General features: G+C 42.4%; 1 protein-coding gene across 1 annotated transcript; it reads left to right on the top strand.

Annotated features, from left to right (window-relative positions):
• Positions 1-13,506: 13,506 nt before the first annotated feature.
• LOC133901525 (HSP-interacting protein-like) lies at positions 13,507-16,837 on the top strand. The gene is made up of 2 exons (XM_062342874.1): positions 13,507-15,940; positions 16,680-16,837. Exons 1-2 carry the CDS (start codon positions 13,507-13,509, stop codon positions 16,835-16,837), a joined length of 2,592 nt encoding a protein of 863 aa, XP_062198858.1.
• Positions 16,838-25,522: the final 8,685 nt, after the last annotated feature.

Below are 25,522 nucleotides of genomic sequence, written 5' to 3'. Positions count from 1 at the left end.
TTTCATAATCATTGCATAATCGCAAATCTAGTGTTTGATCTGCTTTTAGTCTGATTGCGAATTTCATAACTCTAGATCCAAAGATCTGTTTGACTTGATTGTTATTAGAATAGTTTCGTATAGTTGTCTAGTTTCTACATTAAAAAATATAGAGAATCTAACGGTTGGATCTTTCTGTACATCATTTTTTAGTGACGTGATAGCAGTCTGTCTCGAACTGATTTTGAAATTAAATTTAATATTTAATTAGAATGATTTAAAATTTCAATTTAGCTTCTGCAATCATTCACCCATCTTATTGGTATTTTGGGCTCAATCGGTCCTCCTGTACTTTTTTCTCTTAGTCTTTCTAGGGTTCGTACGACATGTGTATGTGGTTAAGCCTCCAAAAAGCATCACCGAAAACATCATTAATATTTAAGCCCGAACTCGTCCTAATCTGCCGTAACTGCCCTTTACACATCGATTACGTTACACTGGCTTTACAACATTGGTTAGGCTGCAACTCAAATGTCTTATAGACAACTCTTTGACAAAATATCAGACTGCACAGACTGACTGAGATTTTGACAGACCGCTTCAAATCAAAACTTCAAATGGTTGGCAATTGCTCATCATCAAAATATGGGCACGCAATCGGACTCTTCCACATTGTGTCACGCTGATCAATATTGACCATTGACCAATAAGTTTCAAGTGCCTTGTTTCTATCTTGGCCAAGTTAACCAAGTTACGAAGACATTTGCAAACATCAGGACGTCCGGTTGGAGACAAAATTTCAGTATTTCCTTCTTTGATCAGTTCTTTCTTTATGTTCATAGTTGATTTGGGAAGCTAATAGAGAGAACAATTTTGAACTTTCCTGCATGCTGCATTTCCTCTTGATGACTAGGCTCTATCAGTATTACAGAAACCATCACGGAATCACAACATTGTTCAGCACTTTACGCAAGAAACAAAGTTCTGCGCAGTACACTCTAAAAAGAAAAAGGCTGCACTTAAAGAGTAATACGATGCCTATCTTCATGATTTTGTTGATTGGCTGCAGTGTCAAGAGATTTCTTTTTGTGATTACAAGGATGAGACACACCACCACAAAGGCATATACACTCACACCTGCGAGTGTGCTTCCTATCACACGTCTATAAACAAACATGGGTCAGATTCTAGCCTCTATACCATGAACTGGCTTTCCCACTAAACTGCAACACTACCATATGAGTGTTGTTTGTATCAGGAACTGGGCAGAGAGAAAAGTAATGGTTACATTGAATCACCACTGAAAGCGCTCATGTGTGTATAACTTGTGGGCACCAAGATATAAACCCTAGTGGGTGAACTTGTATCCTCATGTCTCCACCACTGCATCATGAGATGATTCCTGACAGTGTCAAGTGATTGAGAGAGAGAGAGAGCTGGGAACAAGCCCTCCTAGCAATAAAGAGAGGACTTCCCTACATGTTTACTCTTTGTTGATAATCCCTTGCCCATAGAGGGGGGTTTCCTAATAATAGGCAACTAATAGATAAAAAAAATCTCTTTAGAGGAAATAAATCCCGAAGTTATCCCTAATTTCTTTATCTAATTTATTAGTTAATGGGCAAGCAAACTAAATGAATCCACATCATTTATACTAGGGAAATTTTATAGTGATCTCAAAGTAACTTGTGCCATCTATTTTTTAATCAGATGGTCCAGATCGGTTAGAATACTACCCATTGTCTAGAGATAGTATGGGTAGTATATGAAAGGAGTATAATAGTATAAGGATATTTTTGGAGAAAAAAAGAAATGGTATGGAAGTAATAGCGTGAAAGGTCATGGGTTCAATGTATAATACTAAGGGTCATATGCCTCCTGTCGGTCGAGGGTTTCTTCACCCACTGCATCATGAACTCGACGCCTGAGGCAGTGTAGGCTAGCGTGTCGATGCTGACGCTGCCCATTGCGTTCGACCAGCCGACCAATAGCCGGCTTGTCATCGAGGTATGTAAGACTGGGCTCGGCCTCAAGGAGAAGGCTCGGGCTGACAACGTCATCGGGAGAGAAGAGATCACCGCGGCCGTGGAGAGGCTGATGCGCCGTGACGTGGCAGAGGCCGAGGATATGAGGAGGAGAGCCACACTGCTGAAGGATGTGGCTTGCGCTATGTTTGAAGAGGGTGGATCGATCCTCGTGGAAAAATATCAGTCTTTCATCAACTTCATTTCACAGTGAGGTCTCTGAATGCTAACACTTCGGCAGTAGAAAGAAGCAATCGGTTGGTGCAATAGAAGTGTTGTGATTGATTCCCAGAGAGTCAGTGTGATCTTTGAATTTTAACAGAATCTTCTCAGGCAAGAATAAAAACGTTGCTTCATCCAGTTAGTAGCAGCTATTTTCAATTGTTCAAATCAACCTTTTGAGTCAAGCAGATTTGAAATCCTTCAAAGTAGCATTGCAAAATTCACAAGCATTTTCTGAAATCAATTAAAAAAATGGGAAACTTTCATCAATCACTAAAGTGTGAAATATCAGAGTATCAAAAATTGTATAATAACAGACACAGTGGAATACTCCTAAGAACAGAGTACCAAAAATGGGGGAAAAATGCTTTCAAACTTTCTTGATTTCAAGTAGTCAACGCAGACTAGTCATCTTCAAATCATAGCAGTAGCAACACATTAGAAGTCCTACACAAGACCCGGAACAACTGCTGGTGTGTGCAAAGCAACAACCCCAAACTAAGTAGTCACGTGCGTGCATGCGGAGCAAAAGGGTCCACAGCTGGCGGGCTGGTGTGCCGGTGGTGCCCATCATGGTGGCAAGGGGGCGGCGTGCGGAGGGGCGGCAGGAACTGGAGCGGCGTAGATGAGGATGCCATGTCTCTGATGAGAAGGCAATTCTTCTTGGGGACGCCAAGATGGTGCTGCCAGGAGTTGGTGCAGCGGCCGCGAGGGGACAACGGTGGTGAGGAGGCCCCAGAGGAGATCATCGTGCACGTTTGGGGGACATTTTGGTCCGCTTGTTTTCGATCGATACTGAGTTGGGCAAATTACTGTTGTAACCCTGAATTGTATGGTGGGTAATTTTAACAAAATCGTGATAATTACTAAAATATCTAATTACATGGATCCTCATATTAAATTTATACTATCTCTCACCTCTAGATAGTATCGATCATCATAAAAACACTCTTATACTATCATGGTACTGTTTACACGCTACCATGGTGTGTGAACATTATAGCAATGGCCTATAGTACTCGAACTATGGTGTGTGAGCATTATAACACTACCACCACGTAATAAACTAGCAAAGGAGACACCACATTAGTGACGGCTGCTCACTAATGTCATATTAGTGATGGGTCCAATAAGGACATGCCACTAATATCCCTTCTGATCAGGACCAGATATAGATCCGTCACTAATGATCACTCATTAGTGACGGGTCGTAATATGACCCATCACTGAACATAATAGTGATGAGTCAAGTTGTGAGCCCATCACTAATGACTCGATCATCAGTGACAAGTCGTCCTAGGCCAGTCATTAGTGATGGGTCATAACTTGACCCATTACTAATGATAAGGTCATCAGTGATGGGTCGTCCTATGCCAATAGTTAGTGACATGTCAACTTGTAATCCGTCACTAATAACCAACTCTAGTCACTAATGACGGAATTTGCAAATATTTTTATTTTTATTTTATTTTTCTCTTATTTTCTCACCTCAGTAGTTCTAGAATAGGAACCATTGTACATTTCTGCTCAAGTTTGATGTATGGTGTGGCGGCTATGGATACAAACGCACATTCCGAAAATGGTGCAAAAACTTCTGGGAGCGAGAACTCAATCTTCCAAGCTGTTTTTGGCCTTGAAAAATTCTTCAAGCCCGAAGAAGTGGGGGAGAAGCGGATGTATTTTTTATAAGATGTCAGTAGAGTAAAGAAATGTCAAAATCGTAGTCCATATGCAAAAGTTATACCTGTTTTACCGAATGCACTCTGAGTCACCTATAAAATTATAACTTTCGATGAAATTTAGTAAAATTAGTTATTAGTGACGGATCATGGTTACGAAGCTGACATGTGGTGGTGGCTTGCAGTCCAATGAGCCTTCATGTTGTGTCACACCCGGTTTTAACGGCCAAAACCAGATGCAGCTTATGTGTGCCCTGAATGTTGAACACACATACGGACGTCACATGTGAAGTAACAAAAGCAATACTTTTATTAAATAAACATTAAACGCTTACAGCAATTGACATATATTATCTTCTATGAAGATATCTGTAGCGAAACAGAAGCACTGGTGCCCAACAACACCACATGCAACCAACCGAGAGACACGCGCCTAGAACGTCACAACATCATCTTGATAGTCTTCAACATCTTCACTCACTGAGTAGCAGCACACATGTCGCATGGTATAGGAAAAATAGTAAGTGTGAGCACATGATGCGCTCAGCAAGTGTGGGAAAAATAATGATATACAGGCTTATATCAAGAATAGGCTAACACGTGGTATATTTGCGTAAATGCGAGTAATGAAAAGATATTTGGATTCAAAAGTATTAAACAATTATTAAGTGAATGTAACTCATACAGTCTAACACGTAGCATACAAGGCTCCCCACCTTGCATACCATAACTGTCTAGTACTCCGTGTTCTATAACCAAAACCACAACCATCTAGTACTCCCTGTACCAGAACCATAACCACAACCAAACTCATAACCACAACCCACTAATCATGTGAGGATCCAAGTCTCTCATAACCTTGAGCACGGCTGATATATCAGATTTTACACTCTACAGAGGTTGTCCAGCTTTCCCCATAAGTCGTGATTTCCATGTTACCGTGTTAGCTAGATATTTAACACACGCTAGTGGTGTGTCACCCGGAAAGTCACTTTAAAGCCGTTACAAAGTTTCATCCAGTATGTGCATGCCCGCTAGGTTTCACAGCCCTCAAAGTGGCATTCACACCACCCAGAAGCCCCCTTTTGTGCCTTGGAGCTCCGGAAAGTTTTCACCCTTCCCTTCCACTACACATCTCATGCCACTAACCAAATGGTTCTGACCTTTGTCGTCCCCACACAACCACTCTTCCGTTTGGCACGCACAAAAACTGGAATCCACTAATTAATAGGCCAGAACTGTCCCATACCAGTTCTCGTAATTGGTATGATATTTCTTGGGTTGTCACTCCATGAACCAATTGTTACTTAGATTACTTGAGCAAACACTAAACCAACATCATAACTTCATCATCATCGACCCATCTTTGCTCAAGGCCTAAGGTTCCATGTGTTAGACCATTAACAATTTAACCACCATTGTGACATATGTTCATTAGCCACGCTTATGACACTTCCCAGTATCCCAGAGCATGGCTAAGCAATCTACCCAACAAAAATATCTAACCATAAACCATCTAGGTTCCAAGGGATGATAAGGAAAAATCTAAGAAAAACCCTAACATAGGTGACTACCCATCATATTGACAGACACTGTATGCAATTTTGTAAAATAAAATATTTAAAAAGATAGGTTCAAGATGATCAAGGACACTTGCTTTTTGCCCAATGCTACTTAGCATTGTCGAAATCTTGGTCTTGAAGTCCCTCGAACTGCTCTGAAATGTTATTGACTAATCGCAAGAACTATCGACAAACAACACAAAGCAAACACTAAGAACAACATACCAAATTTCATCAAAACACTTTAAAAACACTAAGGTTGGATAGGGATGATTTTAGGAACATTTAGACGCAAGAATCGTCTAAATCGGAGTTAAGATGAAAAGAGAATGGGCTTTCGGAAGATGGATTAGGCTGAAAAGGAAAAACTAGTTTACTGGAGTTATCTTCCTATGGGAAATGTTTTATTGCACAATCATTGTGTCAAGCTTGACAATATTATTGCGCAAGATTCAAGAAGTGTAGGGCAGACTAGACATCGTTGACTAGGTTAAGGAGAATGATGGGGCGCTGACTTGGCATGCTATGCAAGTAATCTTGGATTAAACAAGGGATACATTGAGATCTAGTATCGACCACCTATGATGGATCAAAAAGGCCGAAGGTTGCGTTTCTAGGTTAAGGATACTACTGGTGACTCTATATAACGGTGGTGGTTTTGGTTTCGTCGGAGATGGCGATCGGGCGCGTGGCCACAAACATCGATGTCGGGCTTCAGTGGTGTTTCAGTGAAACGAGGGAAGCATGGCATAGAACACGGAAAGACTAACTCAGCGGTATGGTTGGTTTTGGAAGGGGTCATCCGAGGTAGCGGCAAAATAGCGATGACTACTTCTAGGTTTGGTGGTGACCGCGAACAGATGTAGGAATGAAGACGCTCGGGTTCTAGGAGATTGGCTATGAAATTTGAGAAACCAATTGAATAAAGATGTTCATATATCCCGGGAACACAATGCTACGGCATAGTTTTGGGTAGATCATCCACTGAGAGGAAAAACGATCAACGGAGTGAGACGGGTGATGGTTGCGACATGCTGTGCTTGGCAATGGCGTCCTGGTCGTGCGCTGCACAAACGGGGATGGGCTCCTAGGGTCACGTACAAGACTCCATGGGACACGCTGTGATGCAGTTGGTGCATCCATATGGCTTTCGGATTGACGGGGAACGTGAATGCAAATCCGGTGCACACGCAGAACGTGTCTAGAAACCGAACAGTGGGTATGTCGACCTTGATTGCAGTGGTTTGGCTGCTCTACTGGCCGACTTGTTTGGTGAGGGCATGGGGAACATCATGGGACATGTGCTGGTGAAAGGGCATGGCAAACGGTGCACTAGTTGGCTGGGAACATCGATGCCAATTGGCTATAGTGCAGCTTTCCGCGACGGCGACGATCGTGACGGCGTAGATGGGGCTTTGGCTGAGGCTAGGGCTTGGCTAGGGACTTGGTATGATGCTAAAACAGTAGTAAGAGAGGAGAAGAAGGGGTCCTCACCTTTCTTTGATGGTCGAGGAAGGAGGATTCGCGGAGAAGACGACGTAGCGCATCACAGGCGACGGCAACGGCTCCAGCGAACAGTGGCACTCCGGCGACGCACGGACAGGGCAGCAGAGACTTCTAGGGTTTGGAGGTGTGGAATAGGTGTAGGAGAGGGCTTGTAACTCATATTTATAGGGCTAGGGGCAGCTGGTTAAGGTGGAGTCCAAACCGAACAAGAATCGGATTCGAGTTCGAGTCAGTTACGATTTCCTTTTTCGCAGCTCTCTATTCCGAGGATGATATCTCCATCGTCCGGACTCCAAATTGGACTTTTCTTGATTCTACATTATAGTACTCGAAAAGATTTACAACTTTGGTAGTCATTGTAACTTCTGAAAACGACATATTGATTTCCAAAACTGTGCCACAAGATAAACTGTTTGAACTCGGACTCATCTGCGCAGCATTGATTTCGGGGGTCATAACTCCTAACTCCATTATCCAAAAGGTGACTTACATAGGTTCAAATCGGAACTCTCGACGATACCTACAACTTTGGTATTATCAAGATTTGCATTTGAGGCCGTTTTGAACTCCGAAACTTCATGAGAATATGAGGCTATCCAGGACTCCGCGAAAATTTACAGATTTTGTTGATCTTTTGTTGGACCATCTAGAAGACTTGGCTAAGGGTTTGGACTTGAGTAAGATTGAGCCCAAATACACTTTAGGTATATCTAGGGTTTAGAAATTTTTTTTTTTTGAGAAATTTGAATAGGGTTTGAATTTGAATTGAGCTTTGAATAAATTTAAGAGAAACAAAAAATGAGGTTTAACAAGAATAGGAGTAGATAAGGAATTTGATTTGGATTTGGATTGAATTTGAGAAAGAGGAGAGATTGGCTTTATACAACGATTTGAATAAGATTTGAATTGACTAGAGAAGGGTTAGGTATAATCAAGGATTGAATAGATAATGAATTCAAAGATTTTGAATTCCAACTATTAAAATTCTTAACTTATTCACTACTGAGTTTTGTAAATTCTATTTCAAAATCTTTTTCACTCAAAACACCAAAGAGAAAAAAAAGAAAAAGAACTCTAATACATTTACTTGGCTCCTAGCAAAACTTAACATGCAATGTACACAAAATAATAACCTATATTGATTGATTGATTAAGAAAATAGGTTTTAAACCTATTCTACTGGTGAAACTATTCAATAATCTTAGAAAATTTTAAAAAATTGTAAATTCTGAAAATCAGAGTGTTACACGTTGATAAGAGGTTGTTCAGTTTGGAGCCTGACATATGGTACGATGCATCTTGTACTGGCAAAAAATAAGAAAAGATCAATTACATTTATGTGACAAAGATGGCAGTTCAGCACCACGTTGGAGGCGTTGCACACCATCGTAGGTTGTGGCAATGCCACAGAAAATGACGCAGCAGCCTCAGAAAGTGTCTCTACGGTCACGACGACGCTGCGGCGGCGTTGGAAGTACCGTGCTTACCGCGGCAGCTACAACTCATGGTAGATGGCAGTGCTGCGGCAAACTTCGGTGAGAACGACGTTGCTGCAGCAGTGCGGTAACGTTGCAGCTTGCTATGGCACTATCACGGAAAGTCATAGCATCGCCGTGGCAAACTCCAGCAGTGCCGCAGTTGGCAGGGTCAGAAGGACGATTAAGGTATACGGGTAAAAAATAGGAGCATATGAAAGACTTTCTCCAAATTAATCTGAACAAATGCTTTTCTGGTTTGTTTGTTGACAGGGTCATAGGCTGATAGGCATGTCGTGACTCATAGGGTACTGCTCCCTCGTTTCCATCCCCATGTAGCTAGTTGGGGCAACATTTGTCATGTCACACCATTAGAACATTTGCCATGCCTCTGTAAGATTAAAATTTGGATTGAATGATATAGAAAACTTAAGAACCAAGCACCAGATTAGAGACAGAGCTCCCACCAGAACAACCGGGACCATGGTCCAGGTCGCGCCCCGTGTTCTGCTCTTGATTCTTCTATAGTTCTTATAGACTATCGGACTTTGATGGACCTATGCCTGAACGTGGCTTAGGTCTTGGACCAGACCTGGCTCCTCCCCTGCACAAGATACAAGTAGTTTAGTAGGAACTTGAAATATGGAAGTTAGAATTGGGTAGAATTTGGACCGAATACATAGGAGACATTTTGGATGATCGAGACAAAGCTAATTCTATTATGTTTACTCCCTCTATTAACTAACATGAGTTTGTATTGCAAGTCTTCTTAGGTCGTGATTTGGGCTTGGCTTATTCCGGTTGCCAGTGAATTGTACACTCTTCAACAATTTCAATAGTCCAAATTTGACCCTAAACTACTAAACTATTCAATTACACATCTCATATTTCAATGCAGGTACAATTCACCTTTCATTGGTGAATTTTCAAGATAGTTTTGCCATGTGGCCGCTGACATCGCTTAATTCTGCCAGAGTGGAAAGATGTAACATCCTATTTTACAACTAAGGATATCTATTTGAAAATAGGAAATTTTGGCAGCATTTCCTCTATAGGAGCGGTATAACTGACAAAAAAAATCACAGGCAGACAATATGTGGTATAACCAACATATATAGTAATCTTTACGACACTACCAGCGTCTTACCACAACATATACAAAACAAACGACAGACCACCAAAAACACAACTTCTAAACACCGGTTGGGTTATCGACATCGTGATGTGGTAGTGTGTGCAACTACCAAGATCCATCCCAAAAATGCATGCCAGCATTCTAAACATACCTGTAAAAGATTTAACAGGGGGTGAGACGAGCTCACCAAGTAACAGCTATGAATATAAACACATCGCACTCAGTTCAAAAGTATTTGGGAATAAAACATTCTTCTCACAACGTAGAAAAAAACACATGGTTTTAAAGAGAATAGCCTTTCAGAATATTTATCGAGAAAATAACAACAAACTCCAACCCGGTTTTCCACAAAGAAAATGGTATTTAACTCCCAGAATTCTGTATTCTTTAGATATCATAAAAATGTATGAATGCCATGATGCAACTCCATTTGAGAGCTGAACGGTGCCAACATCTCATACAACTCCATGTACCGGTACGAATCACACACGATGGCAGTGATCGGCCTTTATCACCATATGAAGTGCATAAATGCATATGTATGCATGTGAATTAACGTCAATTCTTAATTTCCTTTTGAATGACTTATGATAAAAACCACAACTGCTTCATGAAGACAAAGATACAATCCAAATCAATAAGAAAAGCATGGATTTAAATAATCAAATGCAACATCATCCATAATTTGAATGAATTAAAAAAACCATATACTTCAATTTTATTTGCAAAAGAAGTAAGACATGAATATAAACATAGCACAGAATCACACCCCCACGTTACTTGCCTTTTACCAAAAGCGACGAAGAGATTTCGATCAAGAACATCCAAAAATAGTACCACCTGTACAGGTATATTATTAGCACTAAAACATATTTAAAACACATAAAATATGAAGCGTCAATCCTACGCCTGAAAACGTCGCATATACGATTATATTTCAGAAAACCGAATAGAAAACTGTATCACATGAAATGATATACTAAGTTCTCACTAATTAGACTTTGCTCCGTTGAAAGAAACGTATGTTTTGACTCGGATGTCGTATCTTCGAATCAATAACGATTATCGAAATGAATCAGACTATTGATCACATGAAATGATACGATAAGAATTGATTGATTTGATTTAATCCAACCACAAACGTCTAGAAATTACCGAGGAATCACCTTTGAATGATTGACGACGAATCCGATAAAATTAGGAAATTTCCAACTTTTCCCTTTTTCTTCTTTTTTTCCCTCTTTCTTCCCTTTTCTCCTTTTTCTCTTTTTCTTTTTCTTCTCTTTTCTTTTCTCCTTTTCTTTTCTCTTTCCTGGCTTCTCTCCCGGCCGGCTGCTTGCTTCTTCTTTTTTCCCGGTCTAAACACACACAGAGAAACCACGGCGGCTGGCAACGACGCGGCGATGGGGAACTCGGCCGGCGCACGGCGCGGCGCAACGGCGAGCTCCGCTGCTGCAGTGACGAGCCGGCGCAGGTGAGCGGCGGTGGTGCCGGCGGCATGCGGCAGCAGCAAGGGCGCACGGCGGCGAGCGTGGCGTAGCGGTACGGCGACGCGCACGCGGGCGGCAGCACGGCTCAGGCCGGCGGAGACAGCACGGCACGGTGACGGAGAGAGAGAAAGAAAACGCTAGCGCAAGAAGTCTGGATGGATCGGGTTGAGGGCAGATCCATCCGATACTATTTTTTTTTTATTTTTTTAAACAACTAATGGTCTAAATTTATTGAACTTGCTACGGATCACAAAGTGCTCGGAACGGATATATGAATAGTAAAATGGGTTCGTCTCGACGAGATGAATGCAACCACAGTCTCCAATTGTCCATACGAGTAACGGATCAAAAAGTCAATTTTTGATCAAAACTCCTTTTTTTTCTCTCTCAAAAAAATTCGGTATTACAAAAGAAAGCCTTGAACATCACCTCTATTTGCCGGTCAAAACTTCATCCCAATCTTCCTCTTTCTATCCTATAAATAGCTCTGCTCGTGACCTTTACCCCGTCCATGTCTGAAATAGAAAAAAAAAGGCTATCCTTACTTGAACTTTAAAGCTCTTTAAACTTCAGCTTCTTGGAGCTCCCACATGCAACAGCACTTGATCGTCGCACAGGTGACAAATTTTTGGACAGCCTGCATTCACAGCAAATTTCATAGACCAAACAACCATTCGTGGTTATCAGAAAAACTTTGTTTTCTAGTGGACTCTCCTAGTAAAAGAATAAGTGCTTACCTGATGAACTTCTTTAATATAAACAAGACATGTGCTGTTGTTGCATATAAATTTACCATAATGTTTATCTTGATTTCATAGTAACCAATTATAGAAATTGTATCACTGTCTTAACTTCCCATTTTTGATATTACAATTGTGGGTGCATATGCTGGATATTTCATTAGTACCGTAACATACCATTTGTACCATGGCAATGGTGATTGCACATGCTTCTAATCACTTGAACCAGAAAGCTGAACCAAGAAAAGAACTGTCTTGTTTTGCAATTGGTTCCTGTAGTTTTGTCCAATTGCACACCAAGAAAACTATGCATACTACTAACTCTGCCTTCCCAGGGCCGTAACTAAGAATTTTGAGGCCCCGGTGCTAATTGCAAAATGAAGCCCTACACTTGAGAAATGCCGATGACCAAAATATATTTCTATTTCATTATATAATTGTGACGTATGTTTTTCTTCCAATATTAAGAGTTACATTAGACATTCATGCTAAAAGAGTAAAGGTAGTCTGCAACGCCTCTCTACTTCAAAAATAGAACCAAAATAAAGATTCAGACATCGGCACATGGAAGTTCATGTTTAGCAAGAAATGAAAATACATGCTTTTGCTCGAACCTTATCTAATGTCGAGTTGCAGACCCAGAGACAATCGGAATTCAATCTTGAGCAGAGAGAGAAAGACGAAGGAAGAGACGTGGGAAACTAGAGAGAGTAAGAGGTGACACAGAGAAAGTGCTTTGCTGCCTGGGAAAGGAAACGAAACGAATGATGGTTGTTAACTGCTGTACTGTTTCCTGTCACCTAATATAGTAATTAGCTGCTGCTTAGTATGTACTTAAGCAAAATTTGGGGGCCCTATTTTCTGGGATCCTGTTCGGTCCCATGAACCTGCTAATATACGGCCGTGTGCCTTCCCTGGGTACACTCTATGGTGCTGTTCATTCAAGGGGACAATACTCATGGCAAAACAACAGAAACCATTCTTAGGCAAACTATTCTTAGAAACGGCTTAAATTGGCAAACACGATTTCCCATGCTCCCAATGTGCTAACCACAGAGCCATCCAAAACAATGGTTTCAATCTAGCTGAACTCCCTCCTCTCTCATCAAAAAAAAAAGGAGAAAAATCACCCTGATTTTCCTGCCTGTTAGAGACTATCCAAAAAAAAGTAAACATGAGTGGCCATGGCTAGGTGGCACCCTGATGCTGTTCAAAAAGTTTGTGGCTTCCCTTGGGCTCCAACCACATTCTTCCCCTACTCCATTCTTGTAGCATGCTTCCTCATGCTTTGCTTTGCCATTTGCCGCATTCCTCCTTCCAGAATTTTAGCTTCATTCCCTCTGTTTTCTTGTCGAATTTGGGAAAACCACCGCCAATTCCCCCCTCCTTTTCATGTATTGTTCTTTACAGCGTATTCGCAATGGAATCGCCCAGGTAGGGTAAGGTTCCCATTTGCATGGGGAAGAGGGAGGAGCGATTCCGCGCTGCCGAATCTCTCTTTCCCATATCCATCAATTTCTTTCTTGTTCCTGCTGCAAATCTGTCTGAAAAGAAGAGAGGAAGAAACACCATACCTTGATTCCTGAAGAAGAAGAAAAGGTGGCAAGAAAAAGTATTGAGTGCTTATCATTTGAATCAGCTCTTTATTTGGTCAGGAAAGAAATAGCGAAGCGGAGGGTTGCATAATTTGATGCATGGGGAAGACACCAAAGAAGAAGAAACTAAGTGAAGCGGGTTCGCGGAATAGCCTAAGCAGCTCAATGAACAACAGGAGCAGCTCAAGGAACGGCCGATGCAGCGGCGAACAGAGTCCCGAGTCAGCGGTGGACAAGGATGATGCTGTTTTCATAGGGCTGGCTGTTGAATTGAAGGAGGAGGGTACGAGGTTGTTCCAGAGGAGGGACTACGAGAGGGCAGCCTTCAAATTTGACAAGGCGATACAGCTCTTGCCAAAGGGGCATGATGATATTGCCTTCGTCCATTGTAACATTGCAGCATGTTACATGCACATGAATCCTGAGGAGTATCATCGTGCAATCGACGAGTGCAATTCAGCATTGGAAGCATCACCAAAGTATACAAAGGCATTGTTGAAAAGGGCACGGTGTTTTGAAGCATTGGATAAGCTAGATCTAGCTTGTAGGGATGTGCAAAAGGTTCTGAGCTTAGAACCAAACAATGTGACTGCATTGGAACTCTCCGAGAGTATTAGGGAGGTAATGGAAGAGACGGACAAACAGGTTGTGTCACCGGAGGAACCTGCGGCGAATTTTGCGAAAGAGAAGATACAGAGGAGGGTGTCCCGAAAATTTAGAAATTCCATAGTCGAGGAAGAGGTGTGGGAGATGATTCACGATAAAGAGGATCATGAGAATGACCAGGATGACGGGAAAGAGAACTGCAGTAAAGAGAACCATACGAGGAATGATTTAAGCAAGGAGGAAAACGACACCGGGGAGATGCAGGTGAAGCACAATCAGGACAAGCATGAAAAGCACACGGAAGAGATCAAAATCAAGAAGGGTCAGTACAAGCGAGGTGCGAGAGACGACGAAGAGCAGCAACGGCAGCACACTTCATGGGATATGGAAGAAATGAATCTGAAACAAAGGCAGGAACAAGGCAAGAGCGAAAAGCATCTCAAGGAGATACTGGTAAAAGGTATTCAGCTTGAGCTGGGAAGATATACAAAACAGAATCAAGTCATCAGTCATAGCAAGCAAGAGAAGCATACCGAGGAAAAGTATGAAAGGTACACCAATGTGAACCAGGAAAGACACTCTTTAGAGAGGCATATAGGCCGTTGCAACGACATGCTAGAAAATCGAACTACCATCAAAACAACAAATCATGGTAGAGACAAGCATGAAAAACATACCAGGGAGAATCATGAAGATGTTAGCGAAGGGACAACGAAGAATGTTAAGTTTATTCTTGGAGATGACATAAGGATTGTTTTAATTCCAGAAAATTGTAGTCTATTGCAACTAATGGACATAGCTCGGTATAAGTACAATCCCTACCTGAAGTCGTTCCTTCTGAAATTTATGGACAAAGAGGGTGATTTGGTGACAATTACATCAACAGAAGATTTAAGGTGGGTTGAGGAACTAAATCCACATGTACCAGTTCGCTTGTATATAAAAGAGGTTAGTCCTGATCGTGAGATCATTAGGGATGTGGTCATGCCTACCTCCTCTTTTGCTGTGCAAGAACGAAATCATTACAGCATCTCTGAGTGTGGAAGCTCAAGGAAGGGAGATGAAAAGAACTCTTGTGTTGATGACTGGATGATGCAGTTTGCCCGCCTATTCAAGAACCACGCCGGTTTTGATTCTGACGCATGCGTGGATCTCCGTGACCTTGGTATCCGACTTTACTATGAGGCAATGGAAGACACCATCACAAGTGAAGAAGCACAGGAAATATTTCAAGCTGCAGAGGCGAAATTTCAGGAAATGGCAGCCTTAGCATTGTTCAATTGGGGCAACGTCCACATGACTCGTGCAAGGAAGCGATTATTTTTATCTGAGGATGCTTCGAAAGAATCAATACTTTCCCAGCTCAAGGATGCATATGAATGGGCATGCACTGAATATGTCAAAGCTGGGAAGAAGTTTGAAGATTCTGTGGATGTAAAGCCAGACTTTTATGAAGGTCTTATTGCACTTGGACAGCAACAGTTTGAGCAAGCAAAGCTTTCTTGGCGTTATGCTGATACATGTAAAGTAGACATGGGAACTGAAGTATTAGAACTTTTCAATCATGCTGAGGACAATATGGAAAAGGGAATGGAGATGTGGGAAGGAATAGAATATTTGCGAGTAAAAGGGCTATCAAAATCCAGAAAGGAGAAGATAGTACTGGATAAATTGGGTTTGAATGAGCAGGGAAAAGATTTATCAACAGATGAAGCCTTTGAACAAGCATCAAATATGCGCTCACAGCTAAATATTTCATGGGGTACCATTCTTTATGAACGCTCGGTAGTAGAATTCAAGTTAGGACTTTCTAGCTGGGAGGAAAGTCTACAAGAAGCCATTGAAAAATTTAAGACTGGCGGAGCTTCTCTAGCAGATATTAGTGTGATGGTGAAGAACCATTGTGTGAACGAGAACACCCAAGAAGGTATGACTTACCTATTTCTACCTTTTCCTGGGCAATTATTTTGTAGCTGAGTTACATCATCTATTTTCAAACATGTATATGTATGCTAGTTATGCAAATATTTACGAATCTTATAGAACATAGTACAGGAAATGCTCATGTCAGCGTTACTTCTTTTGATGTTCTATTTTCACAACCTATATCATTTCACAAATGTTCGTAGACCCGCGTCTTCGAAATTTTTTTTCTTTTGAATCACTAGCGCTAATTGAAAAGTTGGATCATTGAACAGTTGTATAAGTACAGATGAAATGACTACCTGTTATCCCAAGCATATATGTTCACTATTATCCCATATATAAACAGTAATATTTTAATTGGGGAAAGTATATATATCTGATTTATCCTTGTCAGAGTATAGCTTGCTACTAGCAAAGAAAATCAAATTCATTACTGGCTGTGAGCTAGCCTATGATAAAACACTGTGCTACAGTTGTGATGTTCTATTCTGGAACTAACATCAGTATAACATGAGAACTATTCATGATTCAAAAAACTCAGTATCCATGTATAATTCAACTAATGCTATATTATAACTTACAACTAGTCAAAAATGCAATCAGTTTCACTCCCAATGTCCAACTATATCTTTACCAATCATTTGTGCCACAAAAGTTAAGATGCTACAGTGCTAGATCCTCTTAATTAGCTGGTTTACAGGGGTATTTGTATTCTAAGATTTTTTTTCTCTGTAATGCAGGATTAAGCTTCAATATCGATGAGATAGTTCAAGCATGGAATGAAATGTACGATGCTAAAAAGTTGAAAAATGGTAGTTCTTCATTCCGTCTTGAACCTTTATTTCGAAGGAGATCTTCAAAGCTGCATAATATACTAGAGCACATACACTATACGTGAGCTTGTATCAAACATTGGACTTGGATGATGTACGCATGGATAGGAATGTTGATACTTATTTTCTCGTGCAACAGGTAATTTTATTCTATATTGACAAGTACTTTTGCTCTTATTCCTAAATAATCGTAGGGATATTCTTTTGTACACACCTGCTTGCTTGACATCCCAACGCCAATATTTATGTGTGTGCCATTGAGAAGACGCCTGGTGCAACCCAGTGCAATTTCGATCTGCTAGGCTGGTCACTTGGACATTTTATTGCTGACTGAGAGATTGACCATGAAAGGATCCTACGGAAAAAGGCTAAAATGCCCTTGCATTATTTCTCATTTTCACCATATGGAGCTGGCTTTTCTCTGTCTTCCCAAAATTCCACGCTCCACTCCATCTCCGATATCACTGCCACCTTCTGCTCGTTTCTTGCATGAACCGCTGCCCTTGTACTCTCCAAATCCTTGCATGTCGAAGATTGCACCACGCAGAAATGGTAAAATCCAAAAATATACAGCAAACGTCAACGTATTTGTCAAAATAGGTAATATATCAACGTATTTGTAAATCTAGCACCTGTATTCGGCACCTCAAACGCTGAAAAATCGATTCCAATATCTGAGGTACCCAAAAATGATGGGCCCGGCCTATATTTGGCACCTGAATACAGGCCAACGTGCAATTTACTCGCTCACATCGTGTCTTGTCTTGTGTAATTTATTTTTATGTAATTTTGTCAACATTTTATTATTCATTTAATATATTTATGTAGGTAATTTTTTAGTGAAGTAATATTGTGAGGATACAAATTCTAATTTATCGAACAATAATATTTATGAAGTACGATTATCATATAACCCGGTATAGAGGTTACATACGCTGATAAATATTACATAGGATATGTGATTTTTCATTGTTGCGCGAATGGGCCATAACCATAAAGAGATGACGACAACAAAGTTGACATGTACGTTACGCCTAAAGACTAACTTAATAGCATGCCGCTACTAAACCAAACATGCCTTAAGGAATTAAAATAGATCGGATTACAGTATATGCCCTCTATTGAGTGTATATAGGATATTTACCTTTTCGCAGGGCATCAGGGCCCTCCGCTTTAGCAAGACGGGCCCTCTCCCGTTTCCTTTCCCTCTCTGCTTTGAGTGCCTCAGCCACGGCACGCTCCTTCACTGCCTTCCTCATACGCTCCTCCTCCTAACGCTTGAGTTGTAGTTTCTCCTGTTGTTGCTCATACTCCTAGCGTTCGTACGCTTCCCTTCTCCACCGCATGCTTATATCGATCCACTGCTTCTGGTGCTCATTTTGCTCCATCTCCAGCCATTCCATTAAGTTACAGATAGGTGGAGGAGACTGGAAAAATGGAACAAGAGGGAAGATTAGTAAGATAGTGCATGAAATCATACAAAAAGTGTCACATTAGTGATATACGTTGCTATACCAGTGGATACATGTATGATCCATGTCGAGGCTTGTCGTACAGGTAGTTGAGACACATAAAAAAGCGTAGGCCATATGTAGGAGATGTCTTGAGACTAGCGAAGCCTACAAGGGTCACTACAGAAGAACATCGGCGGTTTGACCCCTAGGGGATAAAAATCCCCCAATATTTCTTGAGTGGGCTTGGTGGAGCTGAGTAAGATATTACAATTGAGAGAGCTGAGGAAGGAGTGGTCTATCCATGGATGTGGGTTGGGTTATTTATGGTGGCTGGGGGCTGGTGCATGGATTTAGTGCATGGGCTTGGCTGGGGGCTGAAGCATAGGATTTTCTATAAAAGCTGGAAAAGTTATAGCATTTATGCTTGATAAAGATTCCCTATGAAATCTGTTACTTGGTGTGGTCATTTCATTCTGCTAAAGTTCAACAATGAGTTATTGTTGTCTTTACATGGATGCATAGAATCCTATGAAAGCATTCTCTGTGAAAGCTATTGATTTTGAGTGGGTATAAAAGTAACATCTATCCCTTTGATCTTAATCCAAAGTCAAAGCCTGCTTTAAGCATTCATCCTAAAGCAATCACAACCCGAGATTAAACAGTTCATACAATCACATTGTTGATGCTAGAACTGCAATTAATGTTAGTCCCCAAGGTGTTGGTGATACAACCCTAGTCTATTCCAGTCCCCAAGGTGCTTGTGCTACAACATTAGTCATAAGAGGACACTAGCATAAGCATTAGCATGTCTAAAACCTGAATTCACAAATACTTTCCATATGTTAGAAAGAATTGTGTTTGGATAGTACATTAATATAATAAACTTACCATCACATTGATTAGATATAAAGTTCACAAATAGTTCGTAACATAGTACGTTCATATAAGACACTAACCATATACCCATCGAACTAAACAAAATAAATAGTCCTGCTTGGCATTTGTATAGTTCATAGTGCATAGATGTTGAGTACCTAAATCATTTCAACATGGCGGAGGAAAGTGGCGATGCAAATTAGCAGAAGAATGCTAGCTGTGTCAGTCAATGCTATCAGGGTAAGGTAGTTATTGTCTCTGAGGTGTTAATGGGAAGTTGTAAGGATGGGTACCAGCAAGTCCACCATTATTTTCAGGGTCATCAATGTCCTCCAGAGATAGAGGCCTTGAAGGGAGGGGTCGTTGTGGTATGAAATCATCGTCGTCGTCGTCATCTTGAGCTATCATGGTGGTAGCACATTCTATTTTCTTGTCAGTTGTACGCCATCTCCATGTGGTGCTCAAACATCCTCTTGCAGTGATCATCAAACCTTCTCATGTATTGATGTTGGAACGTCAAGGCATTGAGGGCATGAAATCATCATCCTCAGCTTCCTCATCATTTTCTAGATGAGTAGTAGATGGTGCCCAGGTACCCCTTAGGTTTGCTGATCGTCGTCGTCTTCTACGCCAACCAGGCATGACACCCTCGCCGAAGAGCATATACATCACAAAGAATTTTGTGATGTCTTTGTTGATCAACTATGCATCTTTTGGGAACATCTAATGTAAAAGAGGAACACTTGAATCAATGGAGAAAAGATAAGTTGGGTCATCACATAGGAAATGACGAACCTAAATATAGGATGCATACTGGTCGAGCAACATCACTATTGTTCTTTGCCTCCTAGAAGAACCTAGAATAGAAGGATGGTCGGTCAGTTCGCACACCCTGAGTTATGTTTGACGTTGCTCGTGCAAGAGGGCCCTAAGGTCCTCAGTGGTTACATGTTAGAGTGAAGTGGTTAACGCATAACAGAAGGGTCTTGCATGCAATTTGGCCACGACTTTGATTAGGTTGTTCTCCTTGAAGGAATCATCCCACCCTTCACACAAAACCTGCAAGGAGGCATTAAGTGCTATATGGATCATTTTAGGTGTCCATGGAAAACCTGTACTCGAAGGTCCCACCATAGATTTATTGATCCTTCACTGCAACGTTATGATGCTGCACCAAAGCACGAATCCCTGATTATTTAAGAAACATTAAACAAGTATTAAATATCACAATTAATATGTAACAAAACTTAATAAATAATTAACAAAAAAAAGTTATGTGCCATAATTATTTGACAAACATTATATAAATTAAAAATAATTAAATTAACAATACGTTTGACAATGACAATAAAGTCAATAATACATGTGTCATTAACAGGTACAAGTGCACCAAAAAACTGCATTGGTAACTCAATGACGACGATGACGCACGCAATCTCCAGGAGTGTACACGTCTGATTGGTGCGTGGCCCTCATCCTAGTGGCCTGCGCTAGCCCCTGCCACGTGTTCCCTTGCTCGTCATCATCATCGTCCTGCCCTGGGGGACCCACACAAAACGTGTATCCCGCCTCGCTAACTCTACCCTGCATGTACCATGAAGGAAGATCCTCATGCGGTAGTGTGGACGCCCCTAGAATGTGCTCTAACAAAGTCCGGTGTGCCAAAGGCTCGCCCTGCTGGTATCACTGTGAACCCCCAAGTGCATCAGGATATTAGGGGTACTGTGCACTGAGGAGCTCAGTGAAGTTAGCGGCCTGCATTGCAACTGTCGAGTCAAAATCATACGTGCTCCTCTAGTCAGGTGTCTGCTGTGTGGAGTGAATGACATCCTTGTGACAAGTCGATATTGTAGGTGAGGGTGTCAGTGTAGTCTGAGAGGATGTGTCCACTACGGGGCCTATGAACCCAGTGTACACTACTCGGGCATAGGAGCCTGCATGCACTCCTGGCGATGCTCCGAAGCCGAAGGTGCCTCTTGCGACTGTGCTTGAATATGTCCCTCATAGGCAATCAACGAGCGCCTGCTGTGGGAGGCATGGGACGGGTCCATGGATGATAGGTCATACCCCCTCCAACGCGGGGCACAACCACCTAGAGCACGTATAGAGGACAGGAAGCGGGACCCTCTCGTCCTCATGTAGTCCCAGAGAGGGTTCCAATACCTCCACGTTGATGACCCGCTTGCTTCCCCACAAGCTTGCTCTGCCTATGTATGATCTTGTACGCATCTTCGGTCTGTCTAAGATGAGGGTCATGTCAGTAATACAGAGGTTTAACCAGTAAAAATCGTTATAAATACCGCATCACTTACCACAACATGAATAAGATCGGCATGATTGTCGGAGAGGGGTCTGGGGGTCCGGTTCTACAAGTCCACTGAGTAAGGTGGCACACGTGCGCGGACGGTATCACGAAAGGTACTCCCAGTATGTGGCATCATCGTAAGTCTAGCAAGAACGACGACATCCACCGCGGCTAACTCTGTCGACCTCTGTAGGTGCTCGGCATTCACGGATGCAGAGTCCCACATTCCTCTAGCCCCCTGTGCACTCCTCCTATACATGACAAATAGTTATAATTTATTAACATTGATCACCTAAGATACTAATACTACCTACAATAACACACTTACTCATGCGCCCGACCGACATCTTGTAGGAGAGGTACTAGCACCACCTTTCTGTACCTGAATTGTCTCTGCACATGCTCAGGAGAATATACTTCCATATTGTTCATGCATAATAAAAAGCATCTTGTCATCCATAAGAGTGAGTCACACCAACAATATGATGCGATGAGCCCTCCAATGACAATTTCGGCCACTCGTGCCATATGCATGTATCCCACTCCATGAGAATGGCGCTAAGGATGTCCAAATCACTAATCACCTAGAAGTAGCTACCATGGTCTTGTTGCTGACTCTATCTCAACCTAACATTCATCCATCGATACCCTATCATAGGTCTCATGTCATTTATAATGCCATCTGAGATAGGGACTAGATAGTAGCTTTTGAGAACCCAAGGCCAACAAATGGAGAGGTACTCCCAACTCCATATTGCACACCGAACCTACAAGATGCAGAGGGTCAATGAAGCTTGAATATCACTATAATATTTGAAGTGAATTGCATAACAAATAATTACCTACCCTCAATGTAACCCTTTCACTAATTATTTGTTGGTCATGAAACTACTAATGGGGCGCCCAGATTGGTAGCCCGGTCAGCATGGCCACGTCCCTCAATGTTATGACCATCTCGCCAAAAGGAAAGTGGAACATGTACTTCTCAGGATGCCACCGGTCGATAAGACCTGTGAGCAGTGGCTCCTCAATTTGCCGAAGAGGCGTCCTACCACCACCCATCATGGGAGCTTCCGTCATCATGAGAGTGAAAGGTAGTAGTCTTGCCCGTGCGAGTGACTCTTGGAATTGATGGTCTAACGCCATAATTGTGTGGACACTCCGGGCTCGCAACGGAAGCAACTGCAAAAGGTATCCAATACATGTACTGAGTTAGTAGCAAATTATCATGGCAATTAAAAAGCACATATAATTGTGGTACCTGCTGCTCTGTGAAAATCATCTATCCCCTATGGTCCTTATCGTACCGCTACTGAAGAAGCTCAGGAAGATTACCATGACCCATGACAATGATTTCAAGCTACATGGTTCAATAAATAGATGAATAACAAATTAGAATATATTACATGCTTCATAGTTTAGTAAGTATATGAATAACAAATTAGAATATATTACAAGCTTCATGGTTCAATAAATAGGTGAATAACAAGCTTCATGGTTCAATCAAAAAATAGTATTTGTGATGCCAATACCAAACAATATATTACAAAATATGTAGTACGACTAATAGGTGAATAAAAATTTAGAATACAAACCATGGTTCCGAATAACTTCAAACAACAAACTAAAATGCAACAACTCTAATACACTACAGTTTGATAGTGACCTTATAGTTTACTGCTAGGTCGGGCACGTCCTCCTATCATGGCCAGGTTATTTGCAAAGTTTGCACTTGTATAGGCCATCAATAGCATCTACTTCATCCATGTCACCCTGCAGTCTTGTGGCTCTAGGCCTTCCAGAATCTGTGTGTCATGCTCGAGGGGTACCTAGGCCCCTTGATCACTTTGTGATTGCTTCTGATGTTCAAGGACTGCATCTTTGGGAGCCATGTGCTCCTCAATGCATCGATTATGATGTATGGTGCTATGTACTGTGATCCGTCATTGCCGCCTATGTCCCTGCAAGCGGCTAAGACATGCGAGCACAGGATATGGTGCAGTTTTGACTTATTGCATATGCATTTCACCTCGCGAGGCCTAAGTTGATATTGTTGCACAGTGTTCCCTGCACTATACCCTAAAGCATACCTATGGCCGCACATGACCTCGAATCCATTGTTGTCCAGGTCATAGATCCTCATCCGATGAAAGTGCCTTGTTCCTCCTTTTGGATATGATTTCCTCCACCTTAGGTGTGAACCGCGTGCTGCAATTCATAGCAGCATTACTATAGTCTTGAAAGTAGTCCACCGTTCTATAGGATGTGAGCTCAATGATGGCACACAATAATAGGCCATGTACTCGTTGAACGCATCCACTATGTTTGTTATCATAATGTGTACCTAACATGGGATACAATAATTTTAGAAGGCCTATTTGCATAAGAAAGGGTACAATATGATCATTTAAATTTTATGTGCTAACCGAGCACCGTGAGTGTCATGGATTAGGGCCCAATGCTCCGCTGGCTTCATTGTTATCCATTAGTTAAATGTAGCACATGAATGGCTAACGATAGTTTGTCCCCCAACCATTTGCGTTTGCAGATCATCCTTCTGTTCTTGTTGATCTACCATCATCTTGTGAGTGGTCTCATTTAACTCTGTCCATATCTCGCTTAACCTCGTCTGCTGGTTCTATAGACACAACCGTTTGAATCTCTTTACAAGAGACTTGCTGCGGTACCTTGTTTACAGGTTCGCTCTCAAGTATCGCATGCACCATCTTCTCTCCACATTAGACCATGTAATGGAGTTGTTTGTGCTATCATACAGCTCGTACAATGCATGCAGAAGGCCCTTGTTGCGGTCTGAGATGATGCAAACTTGTTCCCTGTTTCCCACAACACATGTCCTCACCAAAGTGAGGAACCACAAACAGATATCATTGTTCTCACTTTCAACCATTGTAAAGGCGAGATGAATGATCTGATTATTTGCATCTGCCACTATTGCTATCATAAGGGTACCATGGTACTTGCCACTCAGAAATGTGGCATCCACACTATTGGAGGGTGAACTCCTCAAGCAGGGATCCGAAGGGACCCCCTTTGAGATTCGGTCGGGAGGATGATTCTGAATCCGTTTTGTGGGTGAAATGAATGGGAGTAAATGCGATGCAGGTGGAGTGAAATGATCGGATGCAGAAAGTAGTAAATGCTCTGGGGATTTTTAGACAGGTTCGGGCCGCACTGAGCGTAACACCCTACTCCGGTGTGTATGCTATAAATGCTCTGAGAATGTCTCTCTGAGTGTTTACTGGGTTACAAGAATATGTCTAGTCTAGAGCTTCGTGCTCCTTGTTCCTCGGCCAATCTAAGCTTCTATGCTCGTCGCCGGTTGCTGAGGATTAAATCTGGTCTGAACTCCTACCCCTCTTCTCCGGGGAGCCCGCCCCGCCTTTATAGTCGCTGGGACGATAGCGTGCCCAGAAACAGGAGGGTGCGAGTTCCAAGGCACCATAAATGGAAAGCAACCATCATAGGCTGCTGCGCGAGGTGACAGGGAGAGTTGAAAACGCGCCCCGTCCGGTCTTGTAGGTCATCCTGCCGTTCTTCAACGGGTGCCGCGGGGAGGGCCCACCGGGCAGCCACCGAGCAGCCCGGCGTGCTCGCCCGGTCAGAGCAGACTTGACACAGCAGGGCGGCAGGCGGGGTGCCTTAGGCTTCACGACGCTATCCCGAGGCACGCCGGATGATGCGGTATGGGACCCATGCATTAAATGTCCCCACGTCTCCCTGCCAGGCCATGGCAGGAACTGACAGCAAGCATGGGGGGAGCAGTTGGAAGTGACAGGCCACGCGCCCTCTTAAATGCGGCATCGGGCCTCTCACCAGTTGACACCTCATCGCTGGACCTTTGTGGACTTCTTAGGCCCTAGGGGAACCAAGTGCTCGGGGGCTACTGTTCACAGTCCCGAGCACTCTCTCCCAGGTATGCCCTTTCTTGGTCCTCGAGGAACCGAGTGCTCAGGGGCCACTGTTCACGGCCCCGAGCACACTCTCCCAGAACTGGCTGTTTGGGTCCTCAGGGAACCGAGTGCTCGGGGGCCACTGTTCATGACCCCGAGCACTCTTTCCCAGAACTAACTTCCCCTGGTGTCCTCGGGGGACTC

Source organism: Phragmites australis, chromosome 20, assembly GCF_958298935.1.
Source record: "Phragmites australis chromosome 20, lpPhrAust1.1, whole genome shotgun sequence".
NCBI classification, from domain to species: domain Eukaryota; kingdom Viridiplantae; phylum Streptophyta; class Magnoliopsida; order Poales; family Poaceae; genus Phragmites; species Phragmites australis.
Note: the sequence above shows the minus strand (reverse complement) of the source record. Positions and strands in the feature narration are given on the sequence as shown.

Coding starts and splice junctions, on each gene's coding strand:
- LOC133901525 (XM_062342874.1), top strand. CDS start 13,507: ATGGGGAAGACACCAAAGAAGAAGAAACTAAGTGAAGCGGGTTCGCGG. Junction 15,941..16,679: donor GAACGAGAACACCCAAGAAG/GTATGACTTACC, acceptor TCTGTAATGCAG/GATTAAGCTTCAATATCGAT.